Source organism: Carassius gibelio, chromosome A22 (genome assembly GCF_023724105.1).
Source record: "Carassius gibelio isolate Cgi1373 ecotype wild population from Czech Republic chromosome A22, carGib1.2-hapl.c, whole genome shotgun sequence".
Classification (NCBI taxonomy): domain Eukaryota; kingdom Metazoa; phylum Chordata; class Actinopteri; order Cypriniformes; family Cyprinidae; genus Carassius; species Carassius gibelio.
The window spans coordinates 2,365,119-2,391,191 of record NC_068392.1 but is presented as its reverse complement, the minus strand read 5'-3'; the positions used below and the strand labels follow the sequence as shown (position 1 = coordinate 2,391,191).

The window sequence follows — 26,073 nt, the reverse complement described above, 5'->3', positions numbered from 1 at the left end:
GTAGGATCTAGAAAAAACCTTATCGTAATTAAACCAGAAAAATGTAAAGTAAATGAACAAAAACAATTTTTAAAGTTTGGGCTCATAAATATTAGATCACTCACACCAAAAGCAGTTATTGTAAATGAAATGATCACAGATAATAGTTTTGAATTACTCTGCTTGACTGAAACCTGGCTAAAACCAAATGATTATTTTGGTCTAAATGAGTCTACTCCACCAAACTACTGTTAAAAGCATGAGCCCCGTCAGACTGGTCGTGGCGGAGGTGTTGCAACAATAAATAGTGATATTCTCAATGTTACCCAGAAAACAGGATACAGGTTTAACTCTTTTGAAATACTTCTGCTAAATGTTACTCTGTCAGACATGCAAAAGAAATCTAATGTATCTCTTGCTCTGGCTACTGTGTATAGACCACCAGGGCCATATACAGAATTCCTAAAAGAATTTGCAGATTTCCTCTCAGACCTTCTAGTTACAGTTGATAAGGCACTAATCATGGGAGATTTTAATATTCACGTTGATAATACAAATGACACATTAGGACTTGCGTTTACTGACCTAATAAACTCCTTTGAAGTCAAGCAAAATGTCACTGGGCCCACTCATCATTTTAATCATAAACTAGATTTAATTATATCTCATGGAATCGATCTTACTGCTATAGATATTGTACCTCAAAGCGATGATATTACAGACCATTTACTTGTATCGTGCATGCTGCGTATAACTGATATTAACTATATGTCTCAGCGTTACAGTCTGGGCAGAACTAATGTTCCAGCCACCAAAGAAAGATTCGCAAATAACCTGCCTGATCTATCTCAACTGCTATTTGTACCAAAAAATACACATGAATTAGACAAAATTACTGACAACATGGGCACTATTTTCTCTAATACATTAGAAGCTGCTGCCCCCATCAAATTGAAAAAGGATAGAGAAAAACGTACTGTGCCATGGTATAACAGTAATACTCACTCTCTCAAGAAAGAAACTCATAGTCTTGAACACAAATAGAGAAGTTTTGGAAAAAACAGTAGCTCCAGCTATAGACAGGCTCTAAAAACTGCTAGGGCAGAGCATATACACAAACTCATTGAAAATAAACAAAACAATCCAAGGTTTTTATTTAGCACCAGAGGTGGGTAGAGTACCCAAAAACTTTACTCAAGTAAAAGTAAAAGTAATTCTAGAAATATTTACTCAAGTAAAAGTAAAAGTACTAGTCTTGAATAGTTACTTGAGTAAGAGTAAAAGAGTATCGGATAAAAAATCTACTCAAGTAGTTAGTTACTAGTTACTTTGGGTCATATATACGGAGCCTTTTTTTATATAGATATATAGACAAAAAATGTATGTAATGTATGTGTGTGTGTATAAATGTATATATTTCATCAGCCTTTAATCCAATTTATGTAATTTATTATAAAACCCTGTCTGTTTATTTAAGTAACAAATATAGGTGTCATGCCATAACATATTTTTAATACGACTGACTTTATATTAAATGTGAATTTAACATTGAAAGTTAATGTGATATAAATATTGCTACTAATCTTTCATTGTTCAGAAAGAGAGCAAATAACATTTACATTATTAAACATAATTTTCACTGACAGTCTAGATTTCATTCACTCTCAGAAACTACCATTAAAATCACTGAAACTGTTAACACTGTGAAATCAATATCTTAATTATAGATTCGTACACACATCTGCACTTTGTTGTTTCTGACGAGAGAATTCGGCAGAAAGAGGTATTCAGTAAGTGAGCGAGTGAAGGAAGCACCGGCATTTCAAAGATGACTCATCGGAACACCTCTGATTGGCCATTGCATTCAAAAGCTCAACAGAATCTTGTGTTATTGGTCATAACGCGCAGCGCTGTAAAAACGCGTCTGTCTCTGGCTCAGCGCCAGCAAGCGATCACAGATCTGAATTTAGCAGCTGATGATATGACTTGCTGAACGTACTCGCACTGGTGTGATTGTATTAAAATTAATAAAATCTTAATCGGCTATTCTTTGTCTTTTGGAAGCTGCATTCAACCTGTTATAAGCCACACACGTACAACAAACTAATGTCACAGTGGTATCGTGTACTGTAATCGAATGTAGCCCAAGTTATTACCTGTTAAACAGTAGACAGCACAAGCGTTCATCTAATAAGGATCTCCATCGCAAGCAAAGAATAGCCTTTGCAGATTAGCTTTCAATTCAGTGCAGTTCCATAGCCCCGTTTTCAACGCTGCTAATATTCTTAAACGTTACAACTCTGAGTGAACCGCTTCAGAGCTCAGCGCGTGCAGCATGGAACTGAACGACTCAATCAAACTGATTCATGAACCAATTCACTCGTTTGCCAATTGGTTTGATCAAGCCTTTGAAAAGAGTTGACTCAAAAGAATGAATCATTCGCGAATGGGCATCGCTCATTGTCCAGAGAAAAGTAGACGGCGCGTTTGGAATAAACTGAAGCATTTATTGCATTAAGATAAAGTAACGAGAGGGGCGTCGCCCACAGTAACGAAGTAAAAGTACAGATTTTTCCCAAAAAATGTACTCAAGTAAGAGTATAAAGTACCCATCTTTAAATATACTCCGAAAAGTATTCGTTACCCCGAAAAATTACTCAAGTAAATGTAACGAAGTAAATGTAACTCGTTACTACCCACCTCTGTTTAGCACAGTGGCTAAGTTAACAAATTACCAGACGCCACCTGATTCAAATATTCCACCAACGTTAAATAGTAATGACTTTATGAATTTCTTCGGGAAGTCGTGGCCTAATGGTTAGAGAGTCGGACTCCCAATTGAAGGGTTGTGAGTTCGAGTCTCGGGCCGGCAGGAATTGTGGGTGGGGGGAGTGCATGTACAGTTCTCTCTACACCTTCAATACCATGACTAAGGTGCCCTTGAGCAAGGCATCGAACCCCAACTGCTCCCCGTGCGTTGCAGCATAAATGGCTGCCCACTGCTCCGGGTGTGTGTTCACAGTGTGTGTGTGTGTGTGTGTGTGTGTGTGTGTTCACTGCTCTGTGTGTGTGCACTTCGGATGGGTTAAATGCAGAGCACAAATTCTGAGAATGGGTCACCATACTTGGCTGAATGTCACATCACTTCACTGATAAAATAGATAACATTAGAAATACAATAGCGAATGTAGATTCTACAGTGTCTAACACTTCAGTTTCATCCATCGCACCCAAAGATAAACTGCAGTGCTTTACAAATATAGGACAGGAAGAGCTAAATAAACTTATCACTGTATGTAAACCAACAACATGTTTATTAGATCCTGTACCCACTAATTTAGCCGAAGAACGCTATCTTTAGGTCATGTCCCAAAACCATTCAAGCTGGCGGTTATTAAGCCTCTTATTAAGAAACCAAAGCTAGATCCTAGTGAACTGGCAAATTATAGGCCTATTTCAAATCCTCTATTTATGTCAAAAATTTTAGAAAAAGTTTGTGTCTGCTCAATTAAGCACCTTCCTTTATAAAAATGATCTGCATGAAGAATTTTAGTCAGGTTTTAGGCCCCACCATAGCAAAGAAACTGCACTTGTTAAAATTACAAATGACCTGCTCCTTGAGTCAGATCAAGGCTGCATCTCATTTCTAGTCTTACTTGATCTTAGTGCTGTGTTCGACACCATAGATCATGGCATACTCATAGATCGATTACCTGTCCGATCGCTACCATTTTGTTTACTTAAATGGGGTGTCATCTCATTTATCATCAGTAAAATATGGAGTGCCACAAGGATCCGTCCTAGGTCCCCTTCTATTTTCAATATACATGTTGCCCCTTGGTAATATTATTAGAAAATACGGAATTAGCTTCCACTGTTATGCTGATGATACTCAGCTATATATCTCAACGAGACCAGATGAAACTTTTCAATTATCTAAGCGAATTAACAAATAATTTTCTCCAATTAAATTCGGATAAGACAGAGATATTAATTATTGGACCAAAAAAACACTACACAGAATCTTGTAGATTAAAATTTGCAACTAGACGGATGTACTGTTACTTTCTCTATAGTCAGAAATCTGGGTGTTATATTAGACAGCAATCTGTCTTTTGAAAATCATATTTCCAATGTTACAAAAACTGCATTCTTCCATCTTAGAAACATTGCCAAGCTATGAAACATGTTATCTGTTTCTGATGCAGAAAAGCTAGTTCATGCATTCATGACCTCTAGACTGGACTATTGTAATGCACTTCTAGGTGGTTGTCCTGCTTCGTCAATAAACAAGCTACAGGTAGTCCAAAATGTAGCAGCTAGAGTCCTTACGAGGTCAAGAAAATATGATCATATTACCCCAATTTTACAGTCTCTGCACTGGCTACCTATTAAGTTCCGCATCAGTTACAAATTATCATTACTTAACTATAAGGCCCTAAATGGTTTAGCTCCTGCGTACCTAACTAGCCTTCTACCACGCTACAACCCATCACGCACCCTCAGGTCACAAAACACTGGACTCTTGGTAGTTCCTAGGATAGCAAAGTTCACTAAAGGAGGTAGAGCTTTCTCACATTTGGCTCCCAAACTCTGGAATAGCCTTCCTGATAATGTTCGGGGTTCAGACACACTCTCTCTTTAAATCTAGATTAAAAAAGCATCTCTTTCGCCAAGCATTCGAATAATGTATCTCTTAAATTGTGAGTGTAGTTGCATCTGATCAAATGTGCATTTTTATTCATTAGCTTGGGTTAAACTAATTTTACTTTGTTGGATCAGCAGCTATGCTAATGATGTCTCTATTTTGTTTCTATGTTTTGACACGGATGTAACTAGGAATTACACAAGCTCCAGTCTGGATCCAGAGCACCTGAGAAGAGATGATGCTGACCCTCAGAGGACCCCAGATGATGCTAACCCTGAATCAACAAACAGAACTAACAATTATTGCTACATGTGTGACTGCATCATATAATAACTATTAATTAATAATATTGATAATGTTCATTGTCTGGCTGACTACATCTTGTATTAATTTTTTTTCTAAAATCCTGTCAAACGTGCAAAAACTGACAGTCACCACCATAAGCTACTACTAAATATTGTAAAAACATAATTTTCTGTAAAGTTGCTTTGTAACGATTTGTATTGTAAAAAGCGCTATACAAATAAACTTGAATTGAATTGAATCTTAGTCTGAGAGACATAAAAGGAGCATTATTTTACAACATTTCTATTGACAACCGTCATTATGGCGAATAACAGACCTCAGAATGTCAAGACTGACCAATCAGAATTCATTTCAGAGAGCCATGTAATAAAGTATTGTAACTCACCACGTGGAGGACTGAATCGCATTGGAGGAGGATTGTTGAGTTCTCTGGTCTGCTGCATTCGTTCTCTTATCTCAGTGTATTCTTCCCATCTGTCTGTAGATGCAAACTCCTTCATCCAGTCCTGTTTGGGAATCAGCTTCTTTGTCACACTGTCATAATAATCAATCTGCAGTCCATCCAGTGTAGACACAGAAGAAAACTCGTGATATCCTACAACCGTCGGTCCATATTTTCCAGAGATTTTAGTCTCGAGCGTGTGTAACTCTGAAAAAATATTGAACAAACAATCAACATCACAAAAAACATGACACCACACCATTATTAAAATGACTAGGATGAAAATAACAAATATAAGCATGATGTATGAAGCATCTGATGCAGATCCTAGAACACACAGAGAAACATATGCAAAATATGAAATGAATAATATGGCAAAAAAATAAAAACAATAACAGATAAAAAGCAAAGGCATTTTCATGTGTTTGGCCCCTAAAATAAGTCAAATGTACCGTACATGGAGATAAAATGAACCAGGTTTTAACTTACTGCTACTGTTGGTCGCCACCTCTGTCAGAATCTTATGGGTTGGCTCCGTCAAACTCCGTCCTGTTGACTCTGGAACTTTACCTGCTTTCTCAAAAGAAGCTTTAGAGAAATGTAGGAGCTCTTTCAGAAAGTAAAAACACTCATATCTGTAGTATCGTTTCAGAAAATCAAGCCGTTCTCTTTCGTAGTTCCACTTCATCACTGTGGCACCTGCCTGTGATGAAGATGCAGTGTATCTGTTCTCCTTCAGGTCCAGTGTGATGAAATCCTTTCCATCATTACTGTACTCATCAAACCCACGTCTGTCTCCAGTCTCATCATCCCAAACACATCCATACACTCTCTGATACTTCTGAACACCTGAAAGAGCGGGAGAAAATACTATTCTTTATTTATTTTTAATGTACAAGATAATCCTTTGATGTTTCTAAATGTATTATAAGTGAGGGATAATGAACTAATAAAGCCCTTAAGTGTGATACAAGACTCTCTTTTTTGTGATAATTGACTGGATGATCACCATCCTACTTATCACATCTCTACATGCTGCATAAGTAAATAAGAAAAAATAAAATACTGATATGACTTTTATTTTATTTTATGAATTAATTAAACGAAAGTTCATTCGTTCATTGATTCTGAATTAATGAATCATGGCTCGTTGAATCTAAAATAAATCCTTGGCTAAAACCCAAAGCTTTTAGCCCCCCCGCCCCCCCTCCCATCATGGCACGCCGTGACATTCCACACAAGTCACGTGAGCAGCCTCAGAGAGAGTAATAATAATAATAATAATAATAATAATGCATTTTATTTATGGCGCCTTTCAAACCACTCAAGGTCACCGTACAAGTAACAACAGTAACAATATTAAAACTAACTAATTGAAAATAACAGCAAATAACAATGTCAATAAAAAACAGCAATAATAATAAATAAATAAATAAATAAATAAGAATAAAAATACTGGACTTGAGTGCACAAAGTAATCATAGAAGATGAGCAGTTCTGAATAAATGAGTTTTAAGTTTGACTTTAAATTGAGTCTGAATTACGGATGTTGACTGGGAGAGAATTCCAAAGACGAGGAGAAACACAACTAAAGGCCCTATGGCCCATGGTGGTTAAGCGACCTGAAGGTGTATGGAGGAGACCCTGTGAAGAGGAACAGAGAGTTCGAGAAGGGGTGTGGGGATGTAAGAGGTCTGAAAGGTAAGGTGGAGCAAGGTTATGAAGAGATTTGTATGTGAGGAGGAGAATTTTAAATTCAATCAAAGCAAGTTGATAGGAAGCCAATGTAGCAATGTCCTCCCGAGGTCTGCAGGTTTATATCACTTGCGTTAACAGGATCTGTTTTTATTGACAGTCCCTAAAGCCCGCACTGACTTTGGCATATTAGCTTTTAATGTTGCAGCACCATCTGCATGGAATCAGCTTCAGAAAGAACTACAGTTGAAGGAGTTGGTCTCACTTAATTCTTTTAAAGGCTTTTTAAAGGACTTTGCAGAAAGCCAGTCTGTCTGTCATTGTTTTTAGATAGATTTAGATTAGATTAGATTTTTTTTTTTGTGTGTGTGATGACATTGTTGTTTGAATAATATGAGTGAACGTGTGTCTATGTACTTACTTGTTATTGTCTATGTATTTATTTGAAACTACGTTGCTGCCACTTGCCAGGACACTCTTGTAGAAGAGATTTTTAATCTCAAGGAGTTTTTTATCCTGGATAAATAAAGGTTTGAATGAATGAATGAATGAAGTGATGGGGTGATGTGTTCAATAGGTGAAGTCTGGGTTATGATACGAGCTGCAGAATTTTGAATCAGCTGGAGCTTATGAACAGATTTGTGTGGTAGACCAGATAATAGAGAGTTACAATAATTGATACGGGAGGTGACAAGGGAATGAACAAGAATAGAGGAACTATGCGGATAGAGGAATGGACGGAAGCGAGGAATATTGCGGAGATGAAAATAACAAGACCTGGTTATGTTATTAATGTGAGCATCAAATGATAGGGTACTGTCAAAGATGACCCCCAAGTTCCTAGTCTGGCGGGACGGAGAAATGGAAGAACCATCAATGGATAATGAAAAACTGCATGACTTAGAGAGTAGAATTAGTACCAAGTTTGAGGAAATTGGCAGAAAACCAAACATATATTTCATGAAGGCAGTTGGTAAGACAGACGGGAGGGAGAATGGAATCAGGGTTTGTAGAAATGTAAAGCTGAGTATCATCGGCGTAACAGTGAAATTTAATACCGAATTTTGAAAAGATATTGCCGAGTGGGAGAAGGTAAATTAGGAACAATAGGGGGCCTAGGACAGAGCCTTGGGGGAAACCACAGCTAACAGGAGAAGGGAATGACATTTCTTTAGTTGTACAAACTGTGTACGGTTTGAAAGGTATGAAGTGAACCAGGCATAAGGAATACCAGTGATACCAATCAGATAGTCGATGCAAGAGAATACTTTGTGAAATTGTGTCAAAAGCTGCACTCAAGTCAAGTAGAACAAGAATAGATAACACCCCGCCATCAGCGGCCAATAACAGGTCATTTGTTACTCTCACTAGTGCAGTTTCAGTGCTATGCTTAGGACGAAACCCTGACTGAAAACACTCATATGAGTTATTATTGCTAAGATGAGCATGAACCTGTGCTGCCACTGCTTTTTCAAGAATTTTTGAAATAAATGGAAGATTTGAGATAGGACGGTAATTATCTAAATTGTTTGGGACTGCGCCAAGTTTCTTAAGAACAGGGGTAAGAACTCTCTATATACACACACACAAATTTTTCTTTACACTCTTCATGTAAGTTATTACTAAGATGTATTTGATAGGTTTGTGCATTGCATAACTGGGTAAGCCCTGTTATGCGATGGTTAGGATTTTCTGAATTGTTGGAAATGTTTCCCCTAATTAATGTTCTCAAATAGAGTCATGATTCTGTAACCCTACCCCTCACCAGATCATAAAACTTTATGACCCAACTGGGAGAAACAGGAAAGCCCAGCTCTCTGGAATTCTTGGAAGGAAAAAGGGGGGCATGGTTTAGCGAAGTCTGCAGCGGGAGTGAGAATCAGGAGACGCGCGGGGAATGAGTGGGTTGGGTGGAGATGATCAACACCTGTTTCTTGTTGCAGTAATTGGCGTGGAGAGAGTATAAACTGCCAGCTAGAGTAGTTGAAAGGTGTGGACCTCATCGGGCCATTAGAGCGATCTACACGGGGACATCGCTTTGCATTAGTCATAGTTCACTATGCAACACGATATCCTGAAGCTGTGGCTCTCCGCAACATTTCCGCTAAGAGTGTTGCAGACGCCCTGTTTTGTCTAATCTCCCGGGTGGGGGTTCCCAAAAGAAATCCTCACCGACCAGGGCACAGCGTTTATGTCACGTACGCTACGCGAACTTTACGGATTATTGGGCATTAAATCGATTCGAACTAGTGTCTATCACCCACAGACCGATGGCCTGGTCGAACGATTTAATCGCACGCTTAAATCAATGATCCATAAATTCATCCAAGAAGACGCCAAGAATTGGGATAAGTGGCTAGAGCCCTTGTTATTCACTGTTAGAGAGGTCCCACAAGCCTCCATGGGGTTTTCCCCCTTCAAACTTCTCTACGGTCATCAGCCCCGAGGGGTGCTGGATGTCCTGAGAGAAACTTGAGATGAGGGGCCATCTCAAGGCAAAAACGAAATTCAGTATGTGCTGGACTTGAGAACAAAACTCCACACTTTGTGATGGCTATCAGTGGAGAATTTGTTACAAGCCCAGGACCACCAGAGCCAGCTATATAACCGAGGAACTAGATTACGCAAATTTGCACCAGGAGAGAAAGTACTTGTATTACTCCCAACGTCGAGCTCTAAGTTAATGGCTAAGTGGCAGGGACCGTTTGAGGTCGCACAACAAGTCGGAGATCTCGATTATGAGGTAATACCGTCCAATAGGAATGGGCCACGTCAGATCTACCACCTCAACCTCCTAACAATAGTGATGTTGGCAACGGTGATTAGCGGAGAGGATGATCTCGGACCAGAGGTGAATGTCAACCACAATCCATTGCCCCAGGGGGAGATCACCTCTTGCCGTCCCAACTCACTGATCTAACAAATTACAAGCAGAGTTTGCCGACGTTTTCTCGTCCCTACCGGGCCACACCAACCTAATTCAGCACCATATCGAGATGGAGCCGGGCATGGTAGTTCACAGCCTGCCGTATCACATACCTGAGCACAAGAAAAAGGTAGTTCAGGCTGAATTAGGCACAATGCTGGAAATGGGAGTAATAGAAGAATACTATAGTGACTGGGTGAGCCCGATAGTTTTAGCTCTGAAAACGGACGGCTCATTCCACTTCTGTGTGGATTAACGCAAGGTGAATGCTGTGTTGAAATTCAACACGTATCCAATGCCGTGGGTTGACGAGTTGCTTGATCGGCTAGGCACGGCTCGTTTTTATTCAACGTTGGACTTAACGAAGGGATATTGGCAGATCACCTTGTCTCCATTATCCAATGAAAGGACAGCTTTCACAATGCCGTTTGGATTAAGTCAAGTCAAGTCATCTTTATTTATATAGTTCTTTAAACAAAATACATTGCGTCAAAGCAACTGAACAACATTCATTAGGAAAACAGTGTTTCAATAATGCAAAATGACAGTTAAAGGCAGTTCATCATTGAATTCAGTGATGTCATCTCTGTTCATTTTAAATAGTGTCTGTGCATTTATTTGCAATCATTTGCAATTGATTACACCAGTTTGTTACCCTTCCGTTTGGGTTGTTTGGGGCACCTGCTACTTTTCAGCGCCTCATTGATAAGATTCTGCGGCCCCATGCAGCATAAGCGGCTGCCTACTTAGATGATATCATTATAATTAGAAATGATTGGCAGCAGTATATTCAGCATCTGAGGGCTGTCCTGAGGTCGCTGGCTAAGTGTGTGATTGGGCGTGTGGAAGTAAGGTAATCTGGGGTTCCACTTGGGGCATGGACAGGTGCGTTCCCAACTTGACAAGACAACTGCTGTTGCGTAGGTAAGGCAATTCTTGGGGCTGGCGGGATATTATAGACGGTTTGTTACCTAATTATACAGACCTCACCAGCCCCTTGACTGACCTTACTAAAAAGGAGGCACCAGATATGGTCCAGTGGACAGAGTCGTGTCGGCAGGCCTTTACGCAGGTAAAGGCTGCCCTGTGTGGAGGATACTAACACGTGGATCACCTGTTGGTATCTGGCTCTACAGCCTTTTAAATTCCAGGTGATCCACAGGCCGGGTGTTCATATGGCTGTGGCCGATTTCCTCTCCAGAAATGGTGGGGGGGGGGGGGGGGTGCTGCAGGCCGGATGGCTCCCCGGCCTGAGTCAGGCGGTGGGGGTATGTGGGAGAGGGGGTCGTGATTTAGTGAAGTCTGCAGCTGGAGAGAGAATCAGGAGATGAGCGGTAAGTGAGTGGGTTGGACGGAAACGGTCAACACCTGTTTCTTTTTGCAGTAATTGGCACGGAGAGGGTATAAAACGCCAGGAGAAACGGGAGCAGTTGAGAGAGAGACGAACTGCTGACGTGACCTGAAAACCGGAAGGATTAACCCGGAAGTGCTATGCGTTAGAATATATTGTTGTCAAAGTAAAAGTCACTGTTGGTGTTTACGAAGAGTATTTATTTTGAGCCCTAATAAGTGAGTAACGTGAGTGAGTGAGTGAGTGAGTGATGTGACATATGGCCAAGTTATGGTGACCCATACTCAGAATTCGTCCATCCAAAGTGCACACACACAGCAGTGAACACACACACACCATGAACACTGGAATATAACTGCTGAATTCTGATAACACCATAACTCACTCGAGTGGATGTTTCCCCAGAGACAAAGAAACTTTTTCCCGCTTCAGATCATGGATGTTCATTGGTTGTTCACGCGAACAGAGGTGTGAACCAGTCGCTCCATAAGAGACTGACCCAGGAAGTTCTCGTAGCTTTTTCGTCTATGCTTTTCTTCGTCTCAGGGCTTGGTCTCAGCACTGCGTCAGAGAGAAAGTCTTTTCTCATGGCTCCTTAGGGAGCTTTCATCTCCATTTTTCTTTTATTTTCTTTTCTTTTCTTTACTAAGTTTATTCTAATATTCGCCTCTTCCTACACGAGGGAGACGAACTCTGAATCATGTCTGTGATTTTGCCATACTGGGTGATCATTCTGTGATCTCGCCTATTCTCTCACCTCTCTCTCTCATTCTCTCTAACTCATCCTCTCTCTCTCTCTCTCTCTCTCTCTCTCTCTCTCTCTCTCTCTCTCTCATCTGTATCCGTTATGTCTTGTATTTGTTTTTACTCTTTGTATTGTTATACGCATATTTATTCTGTGTGAATCGTAGTTTGATGTATTATAAGTTCAATTATTAAAATCCAATATATATTCATGATTGTTTCTGTCTAAAATGCTCACATCACGAAGTCAATGAAATGTTTAATCTTGTCACGCTGTCTAGTCTCTGTTTCCCTGGGGATCCACTAGTGGGCTCATTTCCCCTTAGGCACTTCACCATAGGCACTAGAATTCCTCTAGTCTGGTCCTGTCTTCACAGTAATTGCACTTCAGTTAATTGCACCAGATGCAGGCAATCTATTGTCATTAGCCTCCTTTTAAATACCAGTCCTTACCCTTCATATACCAGCCTTCTCATATTCCGAGTTCCTTCCTCATCTTCTCGTCTTCCGAGTTCCTGTTCCATTTCCTTGCCTCTTCCCTCTTTTGTTTTGTTTATTTTTGGACTGTCTGTTTTGGCTTTGACCTTTGCTTGTTTTACCACGATTTGGATTACCCTTGAATTGTTAATAAATATCTGCGATTGGATCTCTCATTCTCCCTGTTTCACTGGTCGCGAATCGTTACAGAAGGACTCCATCCTCAGAGATCCAGCGGTATGTCTACTCCAATTTCCTCCCCAGCCAACAAGCAGGAGAGGAATGGCTTTGAGGGACCTCGCCTGGTTGTGTTCCGTGGGACCAGGGGAGGTCACTCAGGAGTGAGTGGTCGAGAGGAGGTCCGACATCACTCTCCCATATGGCCCACCGGAGACCCAGAGTTCGGCTGGGAACCGCCGTCTCACCAGTGTGGATGGAGAGGGGAAAGGAGGCGCAAGTCTGCCGAGCCAGCACCACTGCACAAGATGGCCGCCAGTCCAGTGCCGCTGCACAAGATGGCCGCCACCCCAGCGAAGCTGCGCAGAATGGCCGCTGACCCAGCACCACGAGGCAAGATGGATGCCAGCCCAGTTCCACAGCACAAGATGGCCATCAGCCAAGCACCACGAGGCAAGATGGATGCCAGCCCAGTTCCTCAGCCAGCACAAGATGGCCGTCAGCCAAGCACCACGAGACAAGATGGATGCCAGCACAGCGCCACAGCACAAAGTGGTCACCAGCCCAGCGCCATGGTGCAAGATGGCCACCAGCTCAGCGCCAACGCCCAAGATGGCCGCTGAGACATTTTTGGATTATTTCTCCATGCTGTCAAAGATCCTAGAGATTCCCAAAACTGTTCACGTCTCGTCTGCTGAGCCAGCACCACAGTACAAGATGGTCACCAACCCAGAGACACTGCACAAGATGGACGCCAACCCGGAGCCACTGCAGAGGACGGCAGCTACAGTGGGCTTTCCTGAGTTGAGTCAGGTTCCCGTTGACCCTCCAGAATTGAGTCAGGTTCCGATTGACCTTCCAGAGTGGAGTCAGGTGCCCATTGACTTTCCAGAGTTGAGTCAGGCTCCAGTTGACCCTCCAGAGTCGATTCAGGTGTTCATGGACCCTCCAGAGTCAGGGTTAGTCACCGTCGACCTTCCAGAGTCAGGGTTAGTTACCGTTGATGGGTTAGTCACCGTCGACCTTCCAGAGTCAGGGTTAGTCACCGTCGACCTTCCAGAGTCAGGGTTATTCACCATTGACCTTCCAGAGTCAGGGCTAATTCCTGTTGACCTTCCAGAGTCGAGTCAGGTGCCCGTTGAATTTTCAGAGTTGAGTCAGGTTCCGGTTAACCCTCCAGAGTCGAGTCAGGTGCTCATGGACCCTCCAGAGTCAGGGTTAGTCACCATCGACCTTCCAGAGTCAGGGTTAGTCACTGTTGACCTTCCAGAGTCAGGGCTAGTCACTGTTGACCTTCCTGAGTCAAGTCCAGTCACTGGTGATCTTCAAGGACAGACTCAAGTCACTGGTGATCTTCAAGGACAGAGTCAAGTCACTGGCGATCTTCAAGGACAGAGTGTAGTCACTGGTGATCTTCATGAACAAAGGCAAGTCACCACTGATCTTCATGAACAAAGGCAAGTCACCATTGATCTTCATGAACGAATACAAGTCACCAATGATCTTCATGAACAAATGCAAGTCACCAATAATCTTCATGAGCAGATTCAAGTCAGCACAATCTTCTGGAATACAGTATAAACACCATGGGATTACCAGAGTTTCGTCACTTCTCGGTGGAACTACTCGAGCCTCTCCATGGTTCTGATGAACTATCAAGAGTCTCTCCTTGCCTCTGTGGAACTTCCAGAGACTCATTATGTTTCAGTCGAAATCTTTGAGCACCCGACTGTTCCTGTTGTGGCCACGGAAGCTACCCCTAACATGTTCATGTCTTATGTTGCAGACTTGCCCAACCAGACTTGTCCTCCCGTTGTTCCGACCACACGGTTGTGGTGGTCTTCTGCTCCGCCCTTGGGAACTTTGATCTCGACCACACGGACGTGGTGGTCTTCTGATCGGCCCTGGGGGGCACCCGTTCTGACCACACGGTTGTGGTGGACTTCTGCTCTGCCCTGGGGGGCTTCCGCCCTGACCACACGGTTGTGGTGGTCCTCTGCTCCACCCTGGGGGGCTTCCGCCCTGAACACATGGTTGTGGTGGTCTTCTGCTCCGCTCTGGGGGACTCCGGCCTCGACCACAAGGATGTGGTGGTCTTCTGTTCCGCCCTGGGGGGCATCCATTCTGACCACACGGAGTTGGTGGTCTTCTGCTCCGCCCTGGTGGGCTTCCGCCCTGACCACATGGTTATGGTGGTCTTCTGCTCCGCCCTGGTGGGCGTCACCCTTCTGGACTCCTTGTTTTGTGTTGCACTTCTCTTGTCTCTGTTTCCCCATTTAACCTGGTTGTCTTGTCTCTGTTTCCCCATTCTACCTGTTCTTCTTGTCTCTGTTTTACCATGTTATCTGGCCCTCCGTCCCTCCCCCTAGTCCTCCACCGCTCCACCTCCCTCCTGTTCTCTTTGTCTGTTTGGTTTTCCCTTTGGTTCGGGTGGAGTATCTGGCAGCTGCTCCGTGGAGGAGGGGGTAATGTCACGCTGTCTAGTCTCTGTTTCCCTGGGTGTCCACTAGTTGGCTCACTTCCCCTTAGGCACTTCACCATAGGCACTAGAATTCCTCTAGTCTGGTCCTGTCTTCACAGTAATTGCACTCCAGTTAATTGCACCAGGTGCAGGAAATCTATTGTCATTAGCCTCCTTATAAATACCAGTCGTTCCCTGTTGTTTGTATGGAGTCCTTACCCTTCTTATAACCAGCCTTCTCGTAATCCGAGTTCCTTCCTCATCTTCTCGTCTTCCAAGTTCCCGTTCCTTTTCCTTGCCTCTTCCCTCTTTTGTTTAGTTTATTTTTGGACTGTCTGTTTTGGCTTTGACCTCTGCTTGTTTTACCACGATTTGGATTACCCTTGAATTGTTAATAAACATCTGCGATTTGATCTCTCGTTCTCACTGGGTTTCACTGGTCGCGAATCATTACAAATCTTAACTACAAAGCTTATTTGTTACTTTTCAGTCAATTTAATGAGGATAGGAGAATAGTTTCATGGCCAGAAACCATTTTTCCTGAAATTATAAGATGTGATAACTTTATTAAAAGTTGATAAGTTAATATTACGGCCATTTGCTGGACAAACCACTCTTTGACTTGCATTAATTCCCAGTAAAAGATATCACAATAATTGAAGTGAAGAATAAAATATTGACATATTAATGAGTCAATTACAGTGCCTTGTAATTAATTATTGATATATACAATTTACCTATTTTTCATCTTCAATAATTTTAATGTAACCGTCATGTGAGATATATATTAATCATATATCTGATTAATTATTAAATTTCCCTATATATCATTTGAGCTAACTTTAATGTAATACCCAGTGCGGCTACATAGTCGAAAATTAAGGCTGCATGTAAATGAAATGAGATGAGTATGTGTGCATCTTAATCTGAGAGACATAAAAGGAGCATCATTATACAACGTTTCTATTGACAACCGTCATTATGGCGAATAACAGACCTCAGAATGTCAAGACTGACCAATCAGAATTCATTTCAGAGAGCCATGTAATAAAGTATTGTAACTCACCACGTGGAGGACTGAATCGCATTGGAGGAGGATTGTTGAGTTCTCTGGTCTGCTGCATTCGTTCTCTGATCTCAGTGTATTCTTCCCATCTGTCTGTAGATGCAAACTCCTTCATCCAGTCCTGTTTAGGAATCAGCTTCTTTGTCACACTGTCATAATAATCAATCTGCAGTCCATCCAGTGTAGACACAGAAGTAAACTTGTGATATCCTACAACCGTCGGTCCATATTTTCCAGAGATTTTAGTCTCGAGCGTGTGTAACTCTGAAAAAATATTGAACAGACAATCAACATCACAAAAAACATGACACCACACCATTATTAAAATAACTAGGATGAAAATAACAAATATAAGCATGATGTATGAAGCATCTGATGCAGATCCTAGAACACACAGAGAAACATATGCAAAATATGAAATGAATAATAGGGCAAAAAAATAAAAACAATAACAGATAAAAAGCAAAGGCATTTTCATGTGTTTGGCCCCTAAAATAAGTCAAATGTACAGTACATGGAGATAAAATGAACCAGGTTTTAACTTACTGCTACTGTTGGTCGCCACCTCTGTCAGAATCTTATGGGTTGGCTCCGTCAAACTCCGTCCTGTTGACTCTGGAACTTTACCTGCTTTCTCAAAAGAAGCTTTAGAGAAATGTAGGAGCTCTTTCAGAAAGTAAAAACACTCATATCTGTAGTATCGTTTCAGAAAATCAAGCCGTTCTCTTTCGTAGTTCCACTTCATCACTGTGGCACCTGCCTGTGATGAAGATGCAGTGTATCTGTTCTCCTTCAGGTCCAGTGTGATGAAATCCTTTCCATCATTACTGTACTCATCAAACCCACGTCTGTCTCCAGTCTCATCATCCCAAACACATCCATACACTCTCTGATACTTCTGAACACCTGAAAGAGCGGGAGAAAATACTATTCTTTATTTATTTTTAATGTACAAGATAATCCTTTGATGTTTCTAAATGTATTATAAGTTAGGCATAATGTACTAAAAAAGCCCTTCAGTGTGATACAAGACTCTCCTGAACACGCTGTCTGGGTTTTTTTTTTTTTTGTGATAATTGACTGGATGAACACCATCCTGCTTATCACATCTCTACATGCTGCATAAGTAAATAAGAAGAAATAAAATACTGATATGACTTTTATTTTATTTTATTAGTTCATTAAACGAAAAGTTTCCATGAACAAAAACAGTTCCTAGCATACAACTTTGAATAAGATGGACAATTAAGAGATGATAGTCAACTTATTATACAGCTTTTCACAACATAAATATCAAGCACATGAAAACTAATTCTTTACCTGTTTATTACCTTATAATACATGACAGAGTACAAAACAACAGTTCTATCAACAAGCCAAACACTTCACCAGTATTACCACAGTGCTCTGGTTTCATTTTACAGTAAATACAGTATAGTCCACAATTGAGGCTGCATTTAAATGAAATGAGACGAGTATATCTGCATCTTAATCTGAGAGACATAAAAGGAGCATCATTATACAACGTTTCTATTGACAACCGTCATTATGGCGAATAACAGACCTCAGAATGTCAAGACTGACCAATCAGAATTCATTTCAGAGAGCCATGTAATAAAGTATTGTAACTCACCACGTGGAGGACTGAATCGCATTGGAGGAGGATTGTTGAGTTCTCTGGTCTGCTGCATTCGTTCTCTGATCTCAGTGTATTCTTCCCATCTGTCTGTAGATGCAAACTCCTTCATCCAGTCCTGTTTGGGAATCAGCTTCTTTGTCACACTGTCATAATAATCAATCTGCAGTCCATCCAGTGTAGACACAGAAGTAAACTCGTGATATCCTACAACCGTCGGTCCATATTGTCCAGAGATTTTAGTCTCGAGCGTGTGTAACTCTGAAAAAATATTGAACAAACAATCAACTTCACAAAAAGCATAACACCATAAACTCTTAACCAGGGTAAAACACCACAAAGTGTCATAAATCTAATTACTGTTTGACGACAAGTCAAAGACAAGTCATTCAGTTTTTACTTTTGTTTTAATGGCACCAAAAATTACAGTTCAATTATTTTTTATGGAACATTGCAGTATTTATTATAAATTATCAATATTTTTTATACAAATTTTCTCTACATCTCTACACTTCTCTGATGACGAGGATGGAGCAACCTGTAACTCACATGAGATCCACTGATAGCAAACCACAAGCATCCAATAAAGCCATTTCTCACAATTTAAAACCAATACGTTTGCACAGATAACCATTTTCCACAGAGCTGTGGCTCACAGACACCCTTAAACAGCAAGTCTATTCTTTGATTTACATTAAACTTTGTAATTTACATTTAGCTATTCTCAGGCTTGTCTCATTTAGCATTTTAGATAGATTTGCCTGCATGAGACAAGTACACATCAATGGAAAATACTCAATTTCAGTGCAGCTTCAACAAAACTTAATCCTGTTTTTCAGTCTACAAAGGATCAGCAAGTAATAAATCTGTTAACTAGCTCATTAGCCAGGCTTTTTAAGATTTTTGAGAAAAAAATACATGTCAGATTAAACACATCTCATGATTTTCTGTCTATTTAACACACGGAAGTAGCTGAAGGCCTTTCTGACAGAGAATTCATAGTTTAAATGACTTTACAAATGAATCTCACCTGAACGAACCAAAGGTACGTAGATTAAGAAAATTAAGATCATTGCAGACGAAAATCCATTAATTTGACACATAATTCTTTGTGTAGTCGTCGAAGAGCACTGCTAAAACTTTTTTAGCATTTGTCTTACTGGAATCAACAGGATAAACTGGTTACTGAGCGCAACCACAGAACATGTATTTACAGCTCTGGATAAACAGTCTTAATGCAAAAGTTTAGGGTGGAAGCTTTTCCTCAGTAACCAGTTTGTTCCTGTTGATTCAGAAAGAGTTTTAGCAGCGCTCTTCGACGACTACACGAAGAATTGTGTGTGTATATATATATATATATATATATATATATATATATATATATATATATATATGTATATGTATATGTATATATGTGCTCGTTGAATCTCCAATGAAGATATAGGTGCTCTGAGTGTTACATGGATTAGTCATCCAGCCAGGTAAGTTCGCTAGGTTCTTGTAACATCAAAGCCACAGTCACAGATCGTTCTCTTTCTCCTTAGGTGCAGAAGCCAGTAACATCTCAGGAGAATCACAGGAGATTTCAGCGACCATTGAATCACAGGTAAAGAGCTGGTGATCTGCGGTCCTGAGGGCAGCAGAACAAAGACACAGGTTAGTGTAACACCAAAAGGTGAGTATACGTTACATCTGGCAAGAGAGCTTCAGGAGACGAGAGAGAAGAGACTGTTCCTGTTGGAGGCTTGACGGGGATCTGTGGTGCAGGTGAGTGCTCTTATACTCAGGTGACTGGGATCGTTGTTGATTGGTAGGGACCTGAAGTGCCTGATCACTGACACTAGTGATCTGGTCCCAAACCCTTTCGCCATTCTCAAACCAGGTATTCACTGTAAGGACCTCTGAAGGTTCATCCGACCAAGGAAACAATGGGGGTTGGTAGCCTAGGACACGTTGGAATGGTGTAAGGTTAGTGGAGGACTGACAGAGCAAATTCTGAACATATTCTGCCCAAATAAGATAACGGTTCCAAAGATTCTGGTTTTGATGACAAAAGGTTCTGAGGAAATGTCCTGTATCTTACGCTCAGTTTGTCCGTTGGCTTGGGGGTGATATCCGGAAGTGAGACTAATTGTGACATTGAGTAGAGAGAAGAATGCCCGCCATACTCTAGAGATGAACTTGGGTCCTCGGGCCGATACTATATCCTCTGGAATTTCGAAGTTCCGGAAGACATGCTCGAACAGCATTTCAGTCTCAAAGGCTGTGGGAAGAGCTCGTAAAGGGATTCATTTACAGGCTTAGAATGCAAGTTTTCTCATCGGAAGCAGGAAAACCGTTTTAATTTTTTTTTCCGGATCTGGGTGTTGAAGGAGCGGGGCTGTAGTAAAGGCAGTCTTTAGTACTTGGAAACCTTTTTCAGCTTCGTGATTCCACTGTAAGGTCTTGGATTGTCCTTTCAAGAGAGAAGTGAGAGGTGCAGTTATCATTCTGTAGGGCTAGGCCATGATGTTATTGCTTGTGTTTTTCTGTCATCCATCTTTACTCCTTCCCGGGTGATTGTGTATCCGAGGAATTCCATGGATTGCTGGTGAAACACTCACATTTCAGCCTTTACATAGAGAGAGAATTCTCTTAATCGTTGGAGCACTTGGGCGACATGACATTGGTGATCCTTTTCATTAGGTGAGTAAATCAAGATATCTTCTATGTAGACGAGCAAAATGGTTCAGGTACTCACGGAGGACCTCATCCATGAAACTTTGGAAGACTGACGGGGCATTTACGAGACCATACAGCATCACTAGATACTCGTCGTGTCCAGCAGGGGTGATGAACACTGTCTTCCACTCATCTCCCTCCTTAATTCAGACCAGGTTGTATGCTCTCCGCAGATCCAGTTTTGTGAACATACGGGCATCTCTGAGCTGTTCAAGAAAAGATGGAATTAGTGGAAGAGGATAGCTGAATTTTACCGTGATCTTGTTTAGAGCTCTATAGTCAATGCAGGGTTTTAATACATTGTCCTCCTTTGGAACGAAGAAGAAGCTAGCCACTGCTGGAGAAGTGGATGGTCAGATGTATCCCTGTTTAAGGGCTCCGTCAATGTACTTCTTTCATAGCCTTCTGTTCAGGGATGGACAGGGAGTATATGCGACCCTTGGGAATAGCTTCTCCGGGGACCAGATCGATTGCGCAATCCCAATGGCGATGTGGTGGGAGCTTAGAGTCTGCGAGAGGATTGAAGAAATCTGCAAAGGAGGCATAGCAAGATGGAACATTGACAGATTGATTTTCCTTTGGGCTTTCAATGGATGTGGAATTCAAAGGCGTGGAAACAGGCTTGGAATCAACTTGAGACAGGGAATGACTTACTTGGGTGTTCTGGCATTTACAACCCAACTTGAGAATTTTTCCAGTAGTCCAGTCTATAACTGGTTGATGCTGAATTAGCCACGGGCAGCCGAGTATGAGTTCTGATCGGCTATTAATCAGAATGAGTGGTGCAAACTGTTCTTGATGTTCAGGTTCAACACAAAGTGTAATAGGTTTAATTTGCTCTGTCACGTACCCAGGGCCAGAGCAAGCTCAAATGCCGCTCTAGTCAGAGCATGATTGTGCCGCCCCACCTCACACTCACACTTAGGAATCCTTAAGATGCATGTTAACAAATAATAATCTTTTTTTAATCTATAAAATTACACTAAAATAAAAACGTGTTTTTTTCATTCTGCAACGTGAAAAAAGTACACAATGCAACTGCTGCATATAATTTCTGTTTTATAATAGATATTGTACAGAATAAAACTAAACATATGCACACTACTTTTTAGCTCATAAGTACTGGGATTTCAATTTTTTCTTGACTGATACACACATTCACACACCTAAATTTCAGAACCGTGCGCATCTGGCTTTCGCTGCGGCAAACGCTTTGATTGCATCCTCGAGTTTAACGTGTACTTCTGAGATTTTTAATCAGTTTAAGCTTTGAGAAACTGTGTTCTCCAGAGCTCACAGTGATGGTGAGAGTGAGAAGCACTCTCAATGCTACAAAAACATTTGGAAAAATTTATTCCATCCCTTTTTCACTGATGAATTTAAGCGCATCCAGTGGTTAAATCCAACAACCAGCTTCTGCCCAAAGCAGTCAGCTCTTCGAACAATTCTTGCCCATCAACGTCCCATGAGTCTCCATGAGTCAGGGCCTTTTCCGGTCTTAAGCAATCCTGAAGAACTATTGTATTCTCCTTTTCTTTGAGAGATGCTATGTCATATAAAAATCCAAATACGCGCCCATGGTCCTTGTCGATAAACAGTCAAGAGGGCCTTCTGTGATGATTGTGACCCAGTGAAACACAGGGAGAGAGAGATCCAATTGCAGGTATGTTTATTTAGGGTAATCCAAATCGTAATCCAAACAAGCCGGGGTCAAAACCAGAAAACAATCCAAAAAATAATGAACAGGAAGGGAATAGGAACAGGAACTTGGAATGCAAGGACTTTGTACAGAAAGAAACGGAAGGAAAGGAGAAGATATAGGGAGGCTAATGACTAATAAGTGAAGACACCTGGTGCAATTAACAGGAGTGCAATTACTGTGATGAAGGGACAAGGCTAGTGGGAATTGTAGTGCCTACGGTGAGGTGTCTAAGGGGAAGTGAGCCCACTAGTGGACACCCAGGGAAACAGAGACCAGACAGCGTGACATTACCCCTCCTCCACGGAGCAGCTACCAGATGCTCCATCCGAACCCGAGAAGAAACCAAAGACACAAAGAGACCAGGAGGGAGGTGGAGTGGCGGAGGACCAGGGGGAGGGACGGAGGGCCAGGTAAAATGGGGAAACAGAGACAAGAGGACCAGGTAAAATGGGGAAACAGAGACAAGAAGTGCAAACACAAAAACAAGGAGCCCAGGAGGGAGGTGGACCGGCGGAGGATCAGGGGGAGGGACGGAGGGACTGGTCCTTAGAGGGAAACAGAGAGAAAGACAAAGACAAGGAACCCAGGAGGGAGGTGGACCGATGGAGGATCAGGGGGAGGGATGCAGGTCCATGTCCATAGATGGAAACAGACAGAAGGGAAACAAAAATGAAAACAAAACAACAACAAACACAAGTCCAGGAAGGACATAACGTGAAGCCCACCAGGGCGGAGCATAAGAACACCACATCCGTGTGGTCGAGTCAGAAGCCTACCAGGGCGGAGCAGAAGACCACCACATCCATGTGGTCGCGACAGAAGCCCACCAAGGTGGCGCAGAAGACCACAACATCCGTGTGGTCGAGACAGAAGCCCCCCAGGGTGGAGCAGAAGACCACCACATCCGTGTGGTCAAGAGAGAAGCCCCCCAGACGCGCAGAAGACCAACACATCCATGTAGTTGAGACAGAAGCCCACCAGGGCGGAGCAGAAGACCACCACATCCGTGTGGTCGAGACAGAAGCCACACCAGGGCGGCGCAAAAGACCACCACATCTGTGTGGTCGAGACAGAAGCTCACCAGAGCGGCGCAGAAGACCACCGCATCCGTGCGGTCGGGACAGAAGCCCACCCAGGCGGCGCAGAAGACCACCACAACCATGCTGTCGAGACAGAAGCCCACCAGGGTGGCGCAGAAGACCACCACAGTGGGATCGAATTAACAGGAGAGCAAGTCTGGTTAGGCAAGTCTGAAACAGAGAACATGAACAAGTTAAGTGTAGCCTCCCTGGCCACGACAGGTCAGTTGAGTGCTCAGAGAGTTCGGCTGAGACGTGATGAGGCTCTGGAAGTTCCACAGAGGCGAGGAGAGACTCTGGTAGTTCAGCCGAGACGAGGAGAGGCTCTAGTAGTTCAGCAGAGATTTGGAGAGGCTCTGGTAGTTCAGCAGAGGCGTGGAAAGGCTCTCTTAGTTCAGCAGAGACGTGGAGAGGCTCTGGTAGTTCCACAGAGACGTGGAGAGACTCTGGTAATCCCATGGTGTTTAGACTGGATTCCAGAAGATCAATGCTGACTTGACTCTGCTCATGAAGATCATTGGTGGCCTGATTCTGCTCATTAAGATCATTGGTGACTTGCATTTGTTCATGAAGATCATTGATGACTTGCATTTGTTCATGAAGATCATTGATGACTTGCATTTGTTCATGAAGATCAATGGTGACTTGTATTTGTTCATGAAGATCAATGGTGACTTGCCTTTGCCCATGAAGATATTCGGTGACTTGACCTTGCCCATGAAGAACACTGGTGACTTGACCTTGCCCATGAAGATCAATGGTGACTGGACTTTGCCCATGAAGATCATTGGTGACTTGCCTTTATCCATGAATTTCACTGGTGACTTGGCTTGACTCCGGAGTGTCAATGAAGAATAGCCCTGACTCTGGAAGGTCAACGGTGACTAGTCCTGACTCTGGAGGGTCAACGATGACTAGCCCTGACTCTGGAAGGTCACGGTGACTAGCCCTGACTCTGGAAGGTCGACGGTGACTAGCCCTGACTCTTGAAGGTCGACGGTGACTAGCCCTGACTCTGGAAGGTCGACGGTGACTAGCCCTGACCCTGGAAGGTCGATGGTGACTAGCCCTGACTCTGGAAGGTCAACGGTGACTAACCCTGACTCTGGAGGGTCCACGAGCAACTGATTCGACTTTGGAGGGTCCACGGGAACCTGACTCGACTCTGGAGGGTCAACAGGAACCTGACTCGACTCTGGAGGGTCAACGGGAACCTGACTCGACTCTGGAGGGTCAACTGTGGCTGTCATTCTGTGCAGAGGCGCTGGACAAGCAGCCATCTTGTGGCATGACTCTGGACCAGTGGTCATTTTGGGTAGTGGCGCTGGGCCGGCGGCCATCCTGGGCAGTGGCGCTGGGCTTGCGGCCATCTTGTGCTGTGGCGCTGGGCTGGCAGCCATCTTGCATTGTGATGCTGGGCTGGCGGCCATCTTGCATCGTGGCGCTGGGCTGGCGACCTCCTTGTCCTGTGGTGCTGGGCTGGCGTTCATCTTGCCTCGTGGCACTGGGCTGGCGGCCATCTTGTGCAGTGGCGCTGGCTCGGCAGACGTGCACTTCCTCTCCCCTCTCCGATCCGTCCCACACGAGCCCAGGGTCGAAGGGGGGCCATGGTGGAGAGCGATGCCGGACCTCCTCTCGACCACTAACTCCTCTGCGACCTCCCCTAGTCCCACGAAAACGACCAGGCGGGTTCCCTCTAAACCACTCCTTCTATCCCACTCGGTGGCTGGGGAGGAAACATCAACGAACATACTGCTGGATCTTAGATGATGGAGTCCTTCTGTGACGATCGTGACCCAGTGAAACACAGGGAGAGAGAGATCCAATTGCAGGTATGTTTATTTAGGGTAATCCAAATCGTAATCCAAACAAGCCGGGGTCAAAAACAGAAAACAATCAAAAAAATAACAAAAAGGGAAGGAACAGGAAGGGAACAGGAACAGGAACTCGGAATGCGAGGAATCTCGGAAGACGAGAAGACTGGGTACAGAAAGAAACGGAAGGAAAGGACTCCATGCAGACAACAGGAAAAGACTGGTAAATATAGGGAGGCTAATGACTAATAAATGAAGACACCTGGTGCAATTAACAGGAGTGCAATTACTGTGATGAAGGGACAAGGCTAGTGGGAATTGTAGTGCCTACGGTGAGGTGCCTAAGGGGAAGTGAGCCCACTAGTGGACACCCAGGGAAACAGAGACCAGACAGCGTGACACCTTCTCGTTCAATCCACTAGCTGCCGCCAAAGTGCGGAATTCGAGTGAGTATTCTGAGACGGTTTGTTTTCCTTGTCTTAAATTAAGAAGCTGATCGCTGACTGAGGAATCTCCCACCGGGCGTCCAAACATTTCATTGAAAGGACCCATGAAGTTTTGTAAGGAGGCAGTGATTGTGGATTCCTGAAACCATAGCGCTTAAGCCCATCTCAGTGCTGGCCCAGTAAATTGCTGTATGATAAACAAGATCTTTGATCTCTACGTAGGGAACTGATGCGCGTGCTGCTCCAGCGCGAGCGAACATTGGAGTAAGAACCCATTGCAGTCCTCCTCCCTGCCAGAGAAGGGCGCTGGTCACGATATTGAGCTTGCCATATACACCAATATGGGAGTTGATCTGGCGGAAGCGCTATCTTCCGACTGCGCTGAATCCATCCTGTATTTGTT

At 42.9% G+C, this 26,073-nt stretch overlaps 1 protein-coding gene across 1 annotated transcript in view; it reads right to left on the bottom strand.

Moving 5' to 3' along the window:
- LOC127942427 (uncharacterized) overlaps positions 1-18,501 on the bottom strand; it is a 29,407-nt gene extending 10,906 nt beyond the window's left edge. Inside the window, exons 1-5 of the mRNA XM_052538126.1 lie at positions 18,480-18,501; positions 17,906-18,169; positions 16,819-17,178; positions 16,273-16,536; positions 5,319-6,224 (exon numbers count right to left, since the gene is read on the bottom strand). Coding sequence (XP_052394086.1) covers positions 5,818-6,224; positions 16,273-16,536; positions 16,819-17,178; positions 17,906-18,169; positions 18,480-18,501 — 1,317 coding nt within the window. The 3' untranslated portion in view covers positions 5,319-5,817. The remainder of the gene's footprint in view (positions 1-5,318; positions 6,225-16,272; positions 16,537-16,818; positions 17,179-17,905; positions 18,170-18,479) is intronic.
- Between the last annotated feature and the right edge of the window lie 7,572 nt (positions 18,502-26,073).